This window comes from Entelurus aequoreus, linkage group LG14, assembly GCF_033978785.1.
Source record: "Entelurus aequoreus isolate RoL-2023_Sb linkage group LG14, RoL_Eaeq_v1.1, whole genome shotgun sequence".
In the NCBI taxonomy this organism is placed as follows: Eukaryota; Metazoa; Chordata; class Actinopteri; order Syngnathiformes; family Syngnathidae; genus Entelurus; species Entelurus aequoreus.
Genome location: NC_084744.1, coordinates 58499256 through 58518413, shown reverse-complemented (window position 1 = coordinate 58518413; position 19158 = coordinate 58499256). Strand labels below are relative to the sequence as shown.

At 42.1% G+C, this 19158-nt stretch overlaps 1 protein-coding gene across 6 annotated transcripts in view; it reads left to right on the top strand.

The window, feature by feature from the left end:
* Positions 1-19158, top strand: part of acin1a (apoptotic chromatin condensation inducer 1a) — a 38891-nt gene that overhangs the window by 19423 nt on the left and 310 nt on the right. For 5 of the 6 annotated variants that reach the window (XM_062070349.1, XM_062070348.1, XM_062070347.1 and 2 more), the window contains 12 exons: positions 2316-2395; positions 8323-8380; positions 10177-10216; positions 10319-10455; positions 10524-10667; positions 10750-10951; positions 11767-11912; positions 14675-14782; positions 14854-14961; positions 15019-15322; positions 18150-18250; positions 18327-19158. The exon at positions 18327-19158 is cut by the window's right edge and continues 310 nt beyond it. In XM_062070349.1, the coding sequence (XP_061926333.1) occupies positions 2316-2395; positions 8323-8380; positions 10177-10216; positions 10319-10455; positions 10524-10667; positions 10750-10951; positions 11767-11912; positions 14675-14782; positions 14854-14961; positions 15019-15322; positions 18150-18250; positions 18327-18635 (1737 nt within the window). In that variant the 3' untranslated portion in view covers positions 18636-19158. The remainder of the gene's footprint in view (positions 1-2315; positions 2396-8322; positions 8381-10176; positions 10217-10318; positions 10456-10523; positions 10668-10749; positions 10952-11766; positions 11913-14674; positions 14783-14853; positions 14962-15018; positions 15323-18149; positions 18251-18326) is intronic. The other variant, XM_062070345.1, reaches the window with a different exon arrangement.

The following is a 19158-nucleotide window of genomic DNA, read 5'->3' as shown; positions in this document are numbered from 1 at the left end:
TTCTCTGTAAGTTTCACAAGTGATATACGGAGCTCAGATGCGATTCCTTTGTCGATGTTGAGATCTACGGCTCAACGGATTGATTCTAAATTCCAACTTCACAAAGTTGCTCTGCACGCGCCGTTTTGTGGCTCCCACACTGCCATAGCCTTAGCAAATGCATTTACAAAATTGTATCAAATGTAGCATATTCCAAAAAACAAGGTGCATGTGATCCTGAGAGATAATGCCTGTAACCTGGTGAAAGCTATGACAGATTTTGGATGACTAAGTTTGGAGTTTATGGCACCAACCCTGCAGCTGACCATCCACTATGTAGTGGCCATACTTGCCAACGCTCCCGATTTTCCCGGGAGACTCCCAAATTTCAGTGCCCCTCCCGAAAATCTCCCGGGGCAACCATTCTCCCGATTTCCACCCGGGCAACAATATTGGGGGCGTGCCTTAAAGGCACTGCCTTTAGCGTCCTCTCTCACCTGAAAAGGAGACTATTATATATGTCTCCGTTATCCATAGGTTTATCTATAACCCATAAAGTAGGCAGGCACGGAGCTATTTCTCAGCGTGTGTTTATTCCAGCCGGCACGTTAATACACTGACACACAACATCCGGATTCCCATCATGCATAGTTTGAAAACCACGGCAAGTAGTAATGTCCAAAAACATAACAGAGACGAAGCAAGAAGAACGAAGAAGAGACATGGCGACGACGAGTAGAAAGAAGAAGTACGCTTGCAAGTTCCAAAATGATTGGGAAAAAATAATTTCAGTACATCCAGGACAGCTCGAAGGGGAAGGGGTATGCTGCCTGCACATTTTCATTGAACACGGTGGCCGAACGGATATACTCATTCATGAACGGATTATTTATATATATATATATATATATATATATATATATATATATATATATATATATATATATATATATATATATATATATATATATATATATATATATATATATATATATAAGAAATATATATATATAAGAAATATATATAAAGAAATATATATATAAAGAAATATATATATATATATATATATATATATATATATATATATATATATATATATATATATATATATATATATATATATATATATATATATAAAAAGAAATACTTGAAAATATATACAACCCCGCTACCCCACACCTCAACACCTCCCCGCCCCAATCTCCCAAATTCGGAGGTCTCAAGGTTGGCAAGTATGGTAGTGGCACATTTTTGCTAAAGGCCACAAGTCTCGCCGGCAGCCGGAACGCGCAATATGTCCAAAATGCACCCAGATAAATCGGACAGGAAAGCGGGGAAGAAAAGTGAAAAAGAAGCCAAAAGTTCGAAAATGTTCAAAAATCCGAACCATGACACTAGGGAAAGCCAAATTGCCACACCGGAGACGCATTGTGGGGCACTTTAGGCATTCTCCCTTAGCATATGCAAGACTTCAGGTTAATACTTTTTTCTGTTGTCCTTTTTAACTGGAAAAAAATGCTGAATTTTGCATGCAAAAGTTTTGTACTTCGTTACTTTAAAAAGCCCTGTATTTTTCGGACTATAAGTCGCAGTTTTTTTTTCATAGTTTGGCCGGGGGGTACGACTTACACTCAGGAGCGACTTATGTGTGAAATTATTAACACATTACCGTAAAATATCAAATAATATTATTTAGCTCATGCACGTAAGAGACTAGACGTATAAGATTTCATGGGATTTAGCGATTAGGAGTGACAGATTGTTTGGTAAACGTATAGCATGTTCTATATGTTAGTTATTTGAATGACTCTTACCATAATATGTTGCGTTAACATACCAGGCACGTTCTCAGTTGGTTATTTATGCCTCATATAACGTACACTTATTCAGCCTGTTGTTCACTATTCTTTATTTATTTTAAATTGCCTTTCAAATGTCTATTCTTGGTGTTGGGTTTTATCAAATACATTCCCCCCAAAAATGCGACTTATACTCCAGTGCGACTTATATATGTTTTTTTCCTTCTTTATGATGCATTTTCGGCCGGTGCGACTTATACTCGGGAGCGACTTATACTCCGAAAAATACGGTAAGTCTAAACTAAGGTGAATGTATGGTTCCCTTTTTGGATAATGCGGCCAACCAATAGCAACCATGTGACCGGCATCGGCCAATCTCACTCACAGATGATCGGAATCCACCTCATACAACCATGATCGGCACATCCCTACTACAAACATAACCTCACATCAAGGGTTTTACCTTGGTAACGAAAGCCTTACACTTTTGTCCCTTCTATCTAAACAAAAATGTTGCTGCCCTTTTTAATACCACAGAAACCATTCCTTGAATCGACACCCAGAGAAGAGAGGAAGAGGAACGCCAGCGAAGGATTGGAGGAAAAAGACGAACAAAGGTCTGCTTTTATGTCTTCGTACTGTGGAGTGACTACAACCACCAATGAGTGCTATGCATTTGAGTTCCTGGTCATGAAAATATTTGTGTGTTTTAATCTGGGACCATTGATTAAAGGGGACCTATGATGATTTGAATCAACATTTTTAACCTTGGGGTGTACACAACATGGCATAGTGGTTCTTTGGTCAACATTTTGCATAGATCATGAGGAATGGGTGTTTTACAGACCCACTTTTTGACTGTTTTAAAGTTTAAAGGTCTTATTTACAGGGCTCCACTTAGACAGCGTCTTCTCCCCTTCAGCCATGTTGTAGTTTTAACGATAACGCAACTTTGTATTAGAAATGGCGACAGCGGAGGATGCATGTCCCATGTACAAGCCCGTCTGCCCCGCAACAAGAAGATAGACAAAAGGGGGCTTATTGACTACAGCACAGACTACAATGGCAGACCTGTGCAAAGCATTTCGGATAAATTTGTACCATATATGGATAATCTGCAGACGTCACACGTGGGAAAAAGTTTACCAAATAGGCAAATTCCTAACAGCTTGTTTCCCAGAAGTATGAAGGAAGGCAAGAAGGCAAGATTGTTTTATAAATATCGGCCCAATGCCTCTACAATTTGATTTCAACATTTCGCGACTTAGGCAGATCTCAAATACACAACAGCAGGTAAGAAAAGTTGGTTTTGCATAATAGGTCCCCTTTAAAACAATACCATGTTAGAGTATTTTTTGGTTAAACATGTCAACAATACGGTATACTAAGGGTGTAAAGGTACGTGTATTTGTATTGAACCGTTTCGGTACGGGGGTTCCGGTTCGGTTCGGAGGTGTACCAAACAAGTTTCTACACAAACATATTAAGTAGCATAACGCACAGTGTGTAAACAATGCACACCGAGGCACAACACACGGCATGCTAGCAGCTAACGGGCTAGGATAAACTGACCATACGTCCTCTTTTCACCGGACATGTCCTCTTTTGCGGAGCTGTCAGGGCGGAGTTTCTTAAATGCCTCAAATGTCCGGCATTTTGAGTTAGGGTTGCGTGTATTTTCAATGTATGTTCAGGGTTAAGAAGGGGTTAAAAACAAAACAAATTGTGCGCGCAGCAGCATTGGTGAGGGAGGGGCAGAGACAGAGAGAGAGAGAGTTATGATAAACGCGCATGCGTCGCCAGGCTCTGCTTTTTATCCGTAGATTTATCACATTTAATTTTTTATTATCTATAGCAGGGGTGTCAAAAGTGTGCCCCGGAGGCCATTTTCGGCCCACAGCTATTGTTTTAAAGGCCCACGGCACATTCTAAAAATACTATTAAAATAAACAAAAAAAATAACAAAAGTGAAATAAAAAAGCTTAAAGGTTAAATGTAATTTAGAAAAAGTTGCAATGTTGACTAATAAAACAAAGCTGTTTTTTTTTCTTTCAAACTGTCATTGCTCAAAACATAATATTGAATCAAAATCAATGTTATTATGAATTATTAACCTATCCAAGGTTCCCATTACTTCACATCAAATATTCCACTCAGAAAAATATTTTTGGTGGAAGATTTTGCAAATTTGGTAAATAAATAACCCCAAAATTTATATTTTGTTGTTTTCTTACTGTACCGAAAATGAACCGAACCGTGACCTCTAAACCGAGGTATGTACTGAACCGAAATTTTTGTGTACCGTTACACCCCTACTGTATACGCTATCCCTTGTTTGTGTACAATAACGATACATACATGGGCAGAAAAGTAAAAGAACAAACTTTGAACAAATTGCTGCATTGTACCAGAAGTGTCTAGTTACTATCTGGGATGAGCACATCAATTGGAAGGTATCCAGTAGCAGTATACGAGACATCAGCTACGGTAAACATTAAACATCTGCTGTCCCCCCACCCTTCCGTATATAATAAAACCAAAACAAGTTTTAGAAGGTCCCCTATGTCAGTGATTCTCAAACTTGTATCACTAAGTGCCACCTCAGACAAAACTCCCAAGTACAAATGCACTATATTGCCAAAAGTCTTTAGCCACCCCACCAAATGAACATAATCAGGTGTCCTAATCAAGAGAGCCTCATGGAATGGGTTTCCATGGCCGTGCAGCTGTATCTAAGCCATACATCACCAAGTCCAATGCAAAGCAGTGGTGATGGACGAGTCCGGGTTTTGAGGTTGCCAGGAGAACGGTACATTTCGGACTGTATTGTGCAGAGTGTGAAATTTGGTGGAGGAGGAAATATGGTGTGGGGTTGTTTTTCCAGGAGTTGGGCTTGGCTCCTTAGTTCCAGTGAAAGGAACTTTGAATACTCCAGAATACCAAAACATTTTGGACAATTCCATGCTCCCAACCTTGTGGGAACAGTTTTGAGCGGGCCCCTTCCTCTTCCGACATGACTGTGCAGCAGTGCACAAAGCAAGGTCCATAAAGACATGGATGACAGGAGTCTGGTGTGGATGAACTTGACTGGCCTGCGCAGAGTCCTGACCAGAACCCGATAGAACACCTTTGGGATGAATTAGAACGGAGACTGAGAGCCAGTCCTTCTCGACCAACATCACCAATGCGCTTTTGGAAGAATGGTTGAAAATTCCTATAACCGCACTCTTCAACCTTGTGGACAGCCTTCCCAGAAGAGTTGAAGCTGTAATAGCTGCAAAAGGTGGACTGACATCATATTGAACCCTATGGTTTAGGAATGGGATGACACTTCAAGTTCACATGTGAGTCAAGGCAGGTGGCCAAATACTTTTGGCAATATAGTGTATGATGACCAACATTAAAATATAGTACAGATTAGCCCTAAGCATTCATTTAAAAAAAAAAGGCAGAGGTTTTATTCAACAAGTATATCTAATATTTTTGGCCACTAACATCACACACAGTTTGAGCAGTAAAACTGTGTTCGAATATATAGGAACATAAAACACTGTACTTTAATCCTGTGGAATTGAAAATATAGACTCATTCTTATAAACAAAAATGTACATAACCTGTGCAGGTAAGAGAATATATGCACAATTTAAATAGACCTCTAGGCCAGTGATTCTCAAACTGTGGTACCCCAAATAATCACTTAAAAGTACAGTGTTTTATTTTCATATATTCAAACAGTGTTACTCTAAAAAATGTGTGATGTTAAAATACTTGGGAGGTGAGGGGAGCAGTGAGCAGCAGCGGTGGCCGCGCCCGATAATCATTTTTGGTGATTTAACCCCCAATTCCAACCCTCGATGCCGAGTGCCAAGCAGGGAGGCCATGGGTCCCATTTTTATGGTCTTTGGTATGACTCGGCCGGGGTTTGAACTCACGACCTACCAGTCTCAGGGCGGACACACTAACCACAAGGCCACTGCCACCATTTTTCTGAGGTGGTACCCGGTGAAAACAGATTGAGAACCACTAGCCTTAGCAGTTAAGAAATCCCAGAAAAGTTGAAAATAGGCCTCTGCATAACAATTCCGGGTGTGTGTGTTGTGCATTTACAGTGGTGTGTGAGGTGTGCAAAAGCAATTGGAAGTTAATTATATTTATATAGCGCTTTTCTCTAGTGACTCAAAGCGCTTTACACAGTGAAACCCATCATCTAAGTTAGATTTTTAAACCAGTGTGGGTGCTAAAACACTGCCGACTGGGAGCAAGTGGGTGAAGTGTCTCGCCCATGGACACGACAGCTGTGACTAGGATGGCAGCAGCGGGGATCGAACCGAGAACCCTCAGGTTGCTGGCACGGCCGCTCCACGCCGCCCCATGTCTAATTGTATAGATGATAATAATTTCTTTGTTGAGCATTTTAACTGAAGAAAATACGAGCTTCTTATTAGTATATTTAAAGCAGCGGTTGATAACCTGGGTTCGATCGAACCCTAGGGGTTCGGCGGAGGTCGAGACACACCCGACTCATCGTGTAAATAAGAACTATTACAGATACAGCAACAGCAGAAGTCACACCGATTTGCCACAAGGCCACCTACTCAGTGGCCTTGTAGTTAGAGTGTCCGCCCTGAGATCGGTAGGTCGTGAGTTCAAACCCCGGCCGAGTCATACCAAAGACTATAAAAATGGGAGCCATTACCTCCCTGCTTGGCACTGAGCATCAAGGGTTGGAATTGGGGGTTAAATCACCAAAAATGATTCCCCGAGCATGGCCACAGCTGCTGCTCACTGCTCCCCTCACCTCCCAGGGCGTGAACAAGGGGATGGGTCAAATGCAGAGGACATATTTCACCACACCTAGTGTGTGTGACGATCATTGGTACTTTAACTTAACTAAACTTTAACTTTGCAGGTGTGCAATTTCTTGTGAGTTCATGCACTGGGTTGGTTTTGTTGTTTGAATAAGGTGATGTTCGTGCACCAGTAAAAAAAAACATAACTTTGTCTTGAATTTGAAAGAAGACAAAAACATTCTATTTTTCACTAAAGAAGGGTTCGGTTAATGCGCATATCAAACCACACTTGCCAACCTTGAGACCTCCGAATTCGGGAGATGGGTGGGGTATATTGTAGCGTCCCGGAATAGTTAGTGCTGCAAAGGATTCCGGGTATTTGTTCTGTTGTGTTTATGTTGTGTTGCGGTGCGGTGCGGATGTTCTCCCGAAATGTGTTGGTCATTGTTTGGTGTGGGTTCACAGTGTGGCGCATATTTGTAACAGTGTTAAAAGTTGTTTATACGCTCACCCTCAGTGTGACCTGTACGGCTGTTGATCAAGTATGCCTTGCAGTCACTCGTGTGTGTAAAAACCGCATACATTATGTGAGTGGGTCGGCACGCTGTTTGAATGGAGGAAAAACTAACGTGACGACAGGTTGTAGAGGGCGCTAAAGACAGCGCCTTTAAGGCACGCCCCCAATATTGTTGTCCGGGTGGAAATCGGGAGAATGGTTGTCCCGGGAGATTTTCGGGAGGGGCACTGAAATTCAGGAGTCTCCCGGAAAAATCGGGAGGGTTTGCAAGTATGTATCAAACCGGTGGGGTTCGGTACCTCCAACAATGTTAAGAACCGCTGATTTAAAGCTGGACGAAGTGGCTGAGGAGAGGGAAGTCTGGGCTTCACTGCTTAGGCTGCTGCCCCCGCGACCCGACCTCGGCTAAGCGGAAGTAAATGGATGGATGGAAATTGATTGTTGACGCTTTTGAAGACCACGCTTGGATTGTGGCACGCTTGCTTGAATGCAGTCTTGTTTAAAGATGAAAACATTTATTCAAGATAGTCAATGTACGTTAATAAGAATCCGGGTATGAAACCCTGTCAATTTCCATGCTCGAGTATTTTCCGTCAGGCGATATTAGCGGCTACCTGGAGGCCAACACGTGGGTCTTTTTCATCAACGAAAAAAAAAGGAGAAAAAAAAGGACGTCTTCTCTCTCGACGTAGCGTGGCTAACCTTTCACGGCTAATGGTCGAAGCTAACACCTCCGTAGTGCTCGAAGCCGACATGAACGGCGGCGGTGAAGAGTAGCTGGCGGTGGCGGAGAAGGTATGACGGCGAACGAGCTCGGCGCGCTGCGTATTCTCCACCCGATGTTTGTATTGACAAGTTAAAATAGTCCGCGTAGCTTTGACCGTCTCGCGGCGGACGGACACAGCGGGGCCTGGGGGGCGGACTGCGGTGCGGGGTGGCGCATTACTCCTCCGCTTTCTGCGTGTGTGTGCTCGTCGCTTCATGCGAGATTCATTCGGACGATGTAAGAAACGCGGTTCGATTTAAATCGCTCCAGACGCACCCTGAAGGGCATCCCATTTAAACGCTGCATCACGCTATTGTTGTAATTAAGTTGAAAGGGAACATAGCGCCGTTTTTGTCACGTCATGTGAACTTGTTGATTGTTAATTGTGATTAGGTGCTTGTCATTTCTACCCTTTTCACTAATAATGTTCTCCCTTTTTTCCTTGCTGCTGCACATGTTGACACAATGAAGGAAGGGGATTGACTCTGCAATGGCAGATTCAGAAAAGGTTCCAGAGACCAGCGAGGAGGTAAGGATGCTGCCGACCTGTAAATAATCCTTCATTTTCCCCACAAGTATTAGTGCATCTCAATAAATTACAATCTCAGTACTGCAAGTTATAAAGTGGTTTTTTTTTTAGAAAATTAAATATTTTAAAGAATGTAACTTGAACATTTTTTACATTTTTTAAAAATATATTTTAAGGGGGAAAAGGCTGATTTTGTTTCCTTTCAGCACATTTTTTCTGTATTTTTCAAAAGTAAATTTTGTTGTTTTGCAGTTACACCATTAGATTTAGTTGATTTCAAAGGGGACAATGCCATCCATCCATCCATTTTCTTCCGCTTATCCGAGGTTGGGTCGCGGGGGCAGCAGCCTAAGCAGGGAAACCCAGACTTTTCTCTCCCCAGCCACTTCGTCCAGCTCTTCCTGGGGGATCCCGAGGCGTTCCCAGTCTTACCAACGTGTCCTGGGTCTTCCCCGTGGCCTCCTGCTGGTCGGACGTGCCCTAAACACCTCCCTAGGGCGACGTTCGGGTGGCATCCTGACCAGATGCCCGATCAATCAAACAACCTGCAAATCAGATGGAAAATTAGAGGGAACATTGTTTGTGGGTATCCATAATACGGCGATAGGGAGAAGTTTTTATTCACATAAGTCGGATGTGTCTTTACCTCCGTGGCGGAGGCTCCGCCGAACCCCTGAGGCCGACTCACCGAACCCCTAAGAACCACTGACATAATATCTATGGCTTTTCACACACACAAGTGAATGCAAGGCATTCTTGGTCAACAGCCATACAGGTCACACTGAGGGTGGACGTATAAACAACTTTAACACTGTTACAAATATGCGCCACACTGTGAACCCACACCAAACAAGAATGACAAACACATTTCGGGAGAACATCCGCACCGTAACACAACATAAATACAACAGAACAAATACCCAGAACCCCTTGCAGCACTAACGTTTCCAGGATGCTACAGTATACACCCCCCGCTACTCCCTCTCTCAGGGAGAGCATGTCCCAAATTCCAAGCTGCTGTTTTGAGGCATGTTAAAAAAAATAATGCACTTTGTGACTTCAATAATAAATATGGCAGTGGCATGTTGGCATTTTTGTCCATAACTTGAGTTGATTTATTTTGGAAAACCTTGTTACATTGTTTAATGCATCCAGCGGGGCGTCACAACAAAATTAGGCATAATAATGTGTTAATTCCACGACTGTATATATCGGTATCGGTTGATATCGGATATCGTCAAAAAAGCCATTATCGTACATCTCTATTTAGGACTGATGTTTAAGAAAAAAAACTTTTATTTCCCTTTTTCAAAAACTTAAGTACGCTTAAAAAGCTCAGGATGGCTTTTTATAAAATTTACAGAAAATGTCAGAAAAAGACAATCCCTCTTATCTGGTACGAACACATTCCTCTTGCATGCTTCCTTATTTTCTTCTTTTTCCACGCCCCCACTTTGTGCACACAATACTGGGAGATGTGGGTTGGTTCTTTTTTTTTTCAGGCCAATGCATAAGTGCTGGAAAAAAGCCACACTCACCAAGTTTTCGTGTGATACAGTCACACGTCACGACATTATTGTGAAGATTTTGAAACTACGGATATCGTTCCATCCCTAGAATACTGTATACTAGATACATAATACATGTTGAATTGATTAAATGTCTGACAAACAAACCGCTTGGTGCCACCAATAGCTCCACATTTGCTAATTTTCTTGCCCTTCAAAACCTCTCTTCAACCATTGTTGTATATCCTGCCTTCTTTGCATCTTCATTTTATTTTTGTCCTTTTGCAGACACCCAAAGCCTTCACAGCTCGGAAGATCTCTATTGGCAGTGAGTGTACTGTTTTATATACTGCATTCTGTAAAAAAAAAAAAGTTTTTTGAAGAAAAAAATGCAAAATAATATTGATTTATGTTGTTGTTGTCCCGGCAGACAGCAAGACTTCTCCAGGTAGAGGCAGCACAGACACCGATCCAGAGTCTGGGACTGGTCGCAAGAGAAGGTGGGGTTCCAGCACCGTGGTCACGGTGAAGAAACCTTCCATTAGCATCACCACGGACTCATTGAAGGTATTTGCCCTACTGTCACTTTTGTCCAGCTTTTAAGAAGCATGCTTATAAAGTTGTGGTGCCTCCAGTCTTTGATCCCAGACATCAAGCCATGTACAGGCCTGGATGCTGTGGTAGACCTGTATCCTGAGGAGGTTGTCCTGTCTGGCGCCGAAGAAGAAGATCCAGAGCGCTCGGAGCAGGACCTTCAGATCAGACGCACTGTCACACAAGTAAGGTCTTCGCTTATTCCAGCGCCGCACTTTTGAAGGCGCGAGTTCTTACTGGAAGGACATTTCTTTGTCAAAACCGTAGGACATTTCTTTGTCAAAACCGAAGGTGGTGCCATCCGACAGCCAAGAAAATGGACAAAGGGAGGCAAAGAGGAGCAGATGTGAAGAGGTGGAGGTTAATGACGTACAGGGAGACGCAACTCATGAAGACAAAACCTCGGTTCCTGAAATCATGGGGAATCAATCACCACCCCAACCCAGCCAAGATGTAGAACTCAGCGCTGGTAAAACACACTAACTACAGTCGTGCTCATAAGTTTACATACCCTGGGAGAATTTATGATTCCTTGACAACAATTTTTCAGAGAGTCCTGTATTTCAGCTGAAGTTATTTGTGGTTATTTCTTTGCATCTCCAACAATTTTCCTGGCAGTTGTGGCTGAAATCTTTGCTGGTCTACCTGAATCCCTCATTTTCCACTTCTTAATCAGCTGTTTGAACACTGCTGATTGGCATTCTCAATTCCTTGGGTATCTTTTTATACCCCTTTCCTGTTTTATGCAGTTCAATGACCTTTTCTTGCAGATCCTTTGACAATTATTTTGCCTTCCCCATGACTCAGAATCCAGAAACATCTGTGCAGCACTGGATGAAAGATGCAATGGTCTGTCAGAAGCCCAGAAACTCACTGACCTTTTATACACACACATTCATTACAAACAAACATGTCACAGGTGAGGATTGGAACCTTGATTAGCCATTCAAACCTGTTTGTATCAAAGTCACTGGGGAATGTAACTTTTGATCAGGGTCATTTGGGTACTTTCCTTTGTCATTTTGATTTAAAAAGAGTAAACACAGTTGTTTGCCAATAAATAGCTTCACACAACCATTAAGCATGAGTGAAAGAAAAGTTTTTGTTTTATCATTCATATTCTCTGAAGAATGGCCAAGAAATCATAAATTCTCCCAGGGTATGTCAACTTATGAGCACTATTAGTTATTCCTACAACGTATGAATCCAATGTTATGGTCAATACAAAGCAAGTGCAGCTCTCCAGTAGAGCAGACACTCACTCTTCTCCCTTCTTTTTCATAGTGACCACGGGCGAAACCCTGATCCGGCGCTCTATCAGCCAGCAGAAAACGGGTGTTTCCATCACCATTGACGACCCTGTACGCACAAACCGACAGCCTTCTCCTCCACGCGGCAAAGTTTCCAACATCGTTCATGTCAACAACCTGGTGAGGAAACACTTTCCCGTTATGCATTGATAAAAACAAATTCAGAAAATGATTCCTCTAATCTCACAAGGCGAACCTCCGATTTTGTTTAGATATGGAATTGTTAATAATGGAAAGGAAATTATAAAACCTCAATTGAAATGTTCCAGGTAACATTTTGACATGGTTAAATGTAATGTGAAGTGTGAAAAGGTGTAGTGTGTTGAAAAAAAAACTTGATTGTCAACCTTAGGGCTGCAGCAATCAACTCATTTACTAATCGAGGAATATAACAGATAGATAGTACTTTGATTCCTTCAGAGAGTTCCCTCAGGAAAATTAAAATTCCAGCAGCAGTGTACAGAATTGAGATCGAATTTAAAAAGTAAATAAGGGGGGTATAAATGGAAACAAATAGAAAAATATTACAATAAGAATACAAATAAAAAGCAACAATGAGAATAAAAATATAACAGTAAAATAAGAATATAACAAGAGAAACTAGGCAGTAGTGACCATGTTATGAAAAAACGATTAGTTTGTTGTAGGGTTGTCCCGATACCCATATTTTGGTACCGGTACCAAAATGTATTTCGATACTTTTCGATACTTTTAAATAAAGGGCACCACAAAAAATGCCATTATTGGATTTATTTTAACAAAAAATCTTAGGGTACATTAAACATATTTTTCTTTTTGCAATTTTGTCCTTAAATTAAATAGTGAACATACGAGACAACTTTTCTTTTAGTAGTAAGTAAACAAACAAAGACTCCTAATTTGTCTGCTGACGTATGCAGTAACATATTGTGTCATTTATCTACCTATTATTTTGTCAAAATAGCTGTACAAATGTATTATTAATCCACTTGTTTATTTACTGTTAATATCTGCTTACTTTCTGTTTCAACATGTTCTATCTACACTTCTGTTAAAATGTAATAATCACTTATTCTTCTCTTGTTTGATACTTTACATTAGTTTTGAATGACACCACAAATTTGGGTATCGATCCAATACCAAGTAGTTACGGGATTATACATTGGTCATATTCAAAGTCCTCATGTGTCCAGGGACATATTTCCTGAGTTTATAAACATAATATGATTTTTTTAAAAACAAAACATTTTGTGATTCGAAAAAATATCGATGTAATCATAGTAGTATCGACTAGATACGCTCCTGTACTTGTTATAATTACAGTGGCTGTCAGGTGTAGATCCAGCCATGGCATTTGTTTACATTGTGATGCCGGTGAGCTATTGTATCCTCCTACGGTGTGTAATGAAGCATGTTCAGCTATTCCTCGTCCTACTAATTGTAAGAAACATACTTTATTTGTCGCCATGGAGGCGAGGATTAGTGATTTAGAAGTAGCTAAAACACTGCCGACTGCGGATGGACGTTAGCTGCTAGCTAGCTAGCCATGTCTTAAAGCACCTCTTTCTGAGGGCGTTTCAGTGTTATAACTTCACCTTTATCTTTACTTTTTAAGCCAAAATGCGTACATTCTCCCTTTTCTGTCTACACACTGTGTCTGCTTGTCAGTACTCTGTGTGTGTGCTGCCGAACATGCTCCTCTGCTCGTAAAACCAGCAATGTCATGACGTGACGACGACGGGGGGGATGGTGGGTGACCGGTACTTTTTAGAGGCGGTATTGTACCGATTATGATTCATTAGTATCGTGGTACTATACTAGCTTTCCAATCAGCTAAACAGACTCAATAACTCCACGGTGATGTTTTGGTGAATTTACTGAGTAATTTGCAAAATTTAAACATTACAAAAATAATGCCATTGTAAGTTAATAATACTAACACAGACACTCGTAACCGTGTTAGCATATGGATAGGTCTTTATTGTCATTGCACAAGTACAGCGAAACTTTGTTTTCAGCACAAACCCGTTCAAGATTAGACAAACAAACGGCGTACAGGGTTACAGAACAGGAACGCTGATGGGTCGCCACAAGGCGCCCCGTAAAAAGATGGGGAAAAAGGTAAAACGCTGGGGAAGGATGAGTATAAAAATACAATCTAGACTGGGGCCCTAAGGGGGCTCGGTCTGGAGCGGAAAAAAAACCTCCATAGCAAAGCACATATACATATTATAACATTCATCTCGGGATATCTAGAAACAGGGAAGGGAGTGCGGGGTCACGGTGGTAGGCCGCAGCTCTCAGGCGCTGACATCCATTCATCACCCTTATGGGATTTGCGTTGGATTGGGGCGGGTGGGTTATGTATGTGTGTGTGGCGTATATTTTTGTGGATGCATGTTTGTGTGTAAGCCTGCAGTGTGTCTCTGTTCCGCGTCCTTGATGTCGTGCAGTCGCTAGTCCAAAGTCAACAACAGGTGTGTGTCCATGAGAGACAAGAAGGGAGTTTGTTAGCATATTAGCTAATGCTAACGACGCTCCCTTGTTAAAATTACGATAGCTGGTACAACTAAGGATAAAAACACTGCTACAGAAATCACACATTGGACTGTTTAGTAGGTGTAAACAAATTGGTTGAATTGTAAAACTAACAAACGTTGCTCGGAGTGATGAATGAAGAATCCATACGAGTAGCAACGCTATGGACGGCTCGAAGACAGAACGGCACTTTTACTTCCGGTTGAAAGGGTTCAAAGTGTAGGAAAAGGGTAGCAGCTTATAGGCTTAAAACAATCCTTCTGTAAGGGAAATGCAATGAATTTGATTCTTCTTTTTTGTAAGTTTCATTATATCAATTTTGTTCAATCGCTGGGGTCAACCTGAATGTAATGTTTGACGTTTAGGTGAGGCCGTTCACGCTGGGCCAGCTGAAGGAACTGCTGGGCAGAACTGGCACGTTGTTGGAGCAGGGCTTCTGGATCGACAAGATCAAGTCCCACTGTTACGTCACTGTAAGTTGCCGCTGCGAAGGACCGCGCCGTAGTTGACTTGGTGACTGACCAGTGTGGCTCCTTGTGTCCAGTACTCCAGCTCAGAGGAGGCGGTCGCCACGCGGGAAGCTCTTCACGGCGTCAAGTGGCCTCAGAGCAACCCGAAAGTTCTCAACGTCGACTTCTGCCAGCAGGATGAGGTGCGTAGCCGCGTTGCCTTCAATGTTTGCAGGACATAACGTTTTTGTGTTTTGTAGCTGGACTTCCACAAAGCCCTGGGCACGGCGGACAAGCCCGCCGCCGAGGAGCAGTGGCTCGGTTCCACCCGTTGCCTAGCGACCGGCCTGCCGTCCCTCCTCCCTGGCCGAGACCAGTGGGCGGAGCGGGAGCGGGAAATGGAGCGGCGGGAGAAGGCCCGAGCGCAGCGGGAGTGGGACCGCGACAAGGTCCGGGAGTTTGGGAAGGGAGACGACAAGGAGGCGGGGCCCCGGAGGTCGCGCTCGAGAGAGAAGCGACGCAAGGAGCGCGCCAAGAGCAAGGAGAAGAAGACTGAGAAGAAAGGTGAGGAGAGGAGTGTTTATTCATGCTTGAACAATATAGCTCAAATGAATCAACAGTATAAAGTTAAAGTACCATTGATTGTCACACACACACTAGGTGTGGCGAAATTATTCTCTGCATTTGACCCATCACCCTTGATCACCCCCTGGGAGGTGAGGGAAGCAGTGAGCAGCAGCGGTAGCCGCGCCCGGGAATCAATTTTTGAATAAGAATTGTTACAAATAAAAATTGCGATTCATTTGAAAATCGATTTTTTTTTTTTTGCACCCCTACAAAGTAGCACTTTGCTCAGTAGCTAACAACGGCACTGGTCTGCTGAGTGAGTGAGCACCGGAGACCCATTAGATCAGTGATGTCAAACTCAAGGCCCGGGGGCCAGACCTGGCCCGCCACATCATTTTATGTGACCAACAAAGGCCTGGAAATGATATGCGTCAATAAAATACTTTAACTTTTCTTACTAAATGTATTTGTTCTTTCCATTTTAACAGGACAAAAATGCATGTACCGCATGACATTGTATAACTTTTAAACTTTAATTATCCAATATAGGAAAAAATATATTATCATACTTTCCAAATATTTTATTTAGTTAAAATAATGAAATTTCTGCTTGACTTATGATTTTAGAGCAAGTTATCCGTCAAATTGTACACTGTAAAAATGACAGTACATTTTACTGTAAACTTTGCGATGTTTTTTTTTCTACAGCATATTACTGGAAATTGAAAAAACTCTACCACTGTTTTTTTAACGGGAAATTCTGTCGACTGAGCTGCCAGTGTTATTACTGTAAGATCTATGCTTGTTGTTTTCACTGTTAAAGGTAAAACGGTATCAGTTTTTTTTAACTGTAAAAAAATTGGCGGCTCAGTCGCCAGAATAGAATAAAAACAATGGTAAAGTTTTTTCATTTACCGTATAAAAAAACATTGTACATTTTATAGTAAAATTCTGGTGATTGAGTTGCTAGTTTTTTACTGGATTTTTTTTCAAATTTTTTACAGTGTACGTTAAAAAAATAAAAATAAATCAAATGCATAGGCAAATTCATATATCATTCGTTGTTACAAGCGACCCTCTAAAAAATGTATTTAGGTCCAATTTTTAAAAAACGTATTTGTACTTAAAAAAATTTAATTATTTAAATAATGCATTTATGTAAATTAAAAAAAAACTATTTTTACTGTAAAATTTAAAAACAATTAGGAAAAATACATTTATTTCCAATGTTTTGAACTATATTGTTATTGTAAAAGTTGTTTTTTAAGTAACAAAAATGCACTTAAGTCAAAATTGTTTACACTTTATTTTTACTTGGGGGCGGCATAGCTCGGTTGGTAGAGTGGCCGTGCCAGCAACTTGAGGGTTCTAGGTTCGATCCCGGCTTCCGCCACCCTAGTCACTGCCGTTGTGTCCTTGGGCAAGACACTTTACACAGTGCCACCCACACTGGTTTAAAAATGTAACTTAGATATTGGGTTTCACTATGTAAAGCGCCTTGAGTCACTTGAGAAAAGCACTATAAAAATATAATTCACACAATTCACTTCACACTACAGTGTGGCCCTCAATGGAAATGAGTTTGACAACCCTGCGTTAGATGGATACGCTGCCAGGCACAAAATGGATGAAATGTTCATATTTTTATACCTAATCATTGAGGAAGTGTGTTGGACGAAGGCTGTCAGGTTCAAACACTGATGACATCTATTAAACAAGACAAGAAGCAAAGAATCAAACAGAGACAGAACTACATTTGGACTCAATTGAGGAGAGACTAGGGATGTTTGATAAGAAATTATCGAGTTCGAGCCCATTATCGAATCCTCTTATCGAACCGATTCCTTATCGATTCTCTTATCGAATCCAGATAGGTTGTTGTATATGGAAAAAAACACAATATTTGGTTTAACAAAAGCTCACTTTTATTTTATTTTTAAAAAAAAGAGAGAACAAAATAAATAAATATTGACTGTTACCCCCCTAGAAAAATACAATAAATAAATATTGACTGTTGTTACCCAAAGTATATTAAGTGGGACTTTTCAGAAAAACAAATATATACAGTAACAAAAACAAGCTGTCTCTGTGATCACTATAGGTGAATAGCCATGCCTTGAGGCGTTTTTTCCGGTCCATTATTTTTGCTGCTTGTGTGACATCACAGGAAATGACGTAGCTCAGTCTAAAGACTGAGCTACGTCATTTCCTGTGATGTCCCACAGGGCATTTCTTGTGGGACGGGATTCGTTCCCAGGGATTCGAATAAAGAACCAACTCTTTTTCTTTACTATAGTGGCCTCGATAACGGGAACCGGTTCTCAAAAAGGGATTCGAGTCCATGGAATCGGTTCTTTACTTATCGAACGGTTCTTTTCTTATTGAACAACCGGGAGAACCGGTTTCGAACATCATCCCTAGGAGAGACGCCGTCGACCTGTAATCTCTTAGTGTCTTAGCACGCTCTGGCAAAAGATTGTACGCCACCTCTTTTTATTTGGACACTCCCTGTTTACATGTCAACTTCTGCTTCCAAAGGAATGGGGAGTATGTAAACAGTCATTGTTTTTAGTCACATTAACACAAAAGAAACAGATGCCTCAGGGTTGGGCTGGTCCTGGCTTCAGCCTGAGCAGGTATTCGATGACAATAGATAACCCCCCTCCCGTCTCCTCCCATCGCACACAATGGAATTTTTCAAGCCTTTGCTTGGTGCAACAAAGACAGCTCTCATCTGTTCACTGGAACTCAGAACGGAAAGTTTTTTGATAATTTACATACAATTTTACTGACGAAGGCAGACATTTTTCTCTTGTATGTGCAGAGAAAGCAGCTGAGGAACCTCCGGCGAAGCTTCTGGATGACCTGTTTAGGAAAACTAAAGCGGCTCCTTGCATTTACTGGCTGCCACTGACCGACCAGCAGGTGACCACGCAACCAGAAGCCTGTGTTTTTTTTTTTAGTCCCGCCCACACGGTCCTAACTCCTCTCCCTCTTTCAGTCCGTGGCGAGGGAAGCTGCCAGGGCCGAGCGCATGAAGGAGCGGGAGAAACGGATGAAGCAGCAGCAGGAGGAGAAGGAGAAGAAAAGGGAGGAAGAGCGCAAGGAGAGAATTAAAGGCGGCGGCGGCGTGGCGGCGGGAGAACGGAGCGAGGGCGAGAAGGACAAAGAGAGAGAGCGGGACAGAGGTAAAGAGAGGGAGCGGGAGAACGACAAACGCAGGGATGGCTGCCGCAGGCCGGGGGCGAGCGGGGAGAGCGCCGGCAGACGCTCTCGGAGTCGCAGCGACCCGCGGGATAGGCGGCGCTAGCCCACGGAACTGTCTGCCTTCTTCCATTTGCCTTTCACCCTTTTCTTTCCAGTCCCACCCCGCCAAGGACCAACACGTCTGGCCCGCACAGTGACGTGCGGTGAGGCCGTCTTCCCATTCACGCTTGCGTCTCCTCGGTGTAGAAAACATCTTCTTCTCTCCCAAATGTGCAAAGTCAGCTATTTTTACTGAAGAAAATGTAAAAAAAAAACACACAAAAAAACGACAGGAATCATGCTGAAAATGAGTTTATAAGACATGTCATGGACAAATTAGAATATTTATTATTTTCTATCTTTTTAACCCCTGATCGCACGTCACTGACCCCGCCTTCTCTCGCCGCGTTAACGAGGGACCACGCGTTTTGACGAATACTCGTGTCGATAAGTTTGATTTCCAGTATTTGCTCCTTGCTTCCGCATTTAACAGGCCTGCGCTTTTGACCCGGGAGAAGAAGTGAAGAACCAAGGTCGCTAGCGCCATTTGTACAGACATCTTTAACCCTGAATGAGGCAGCTTGGGA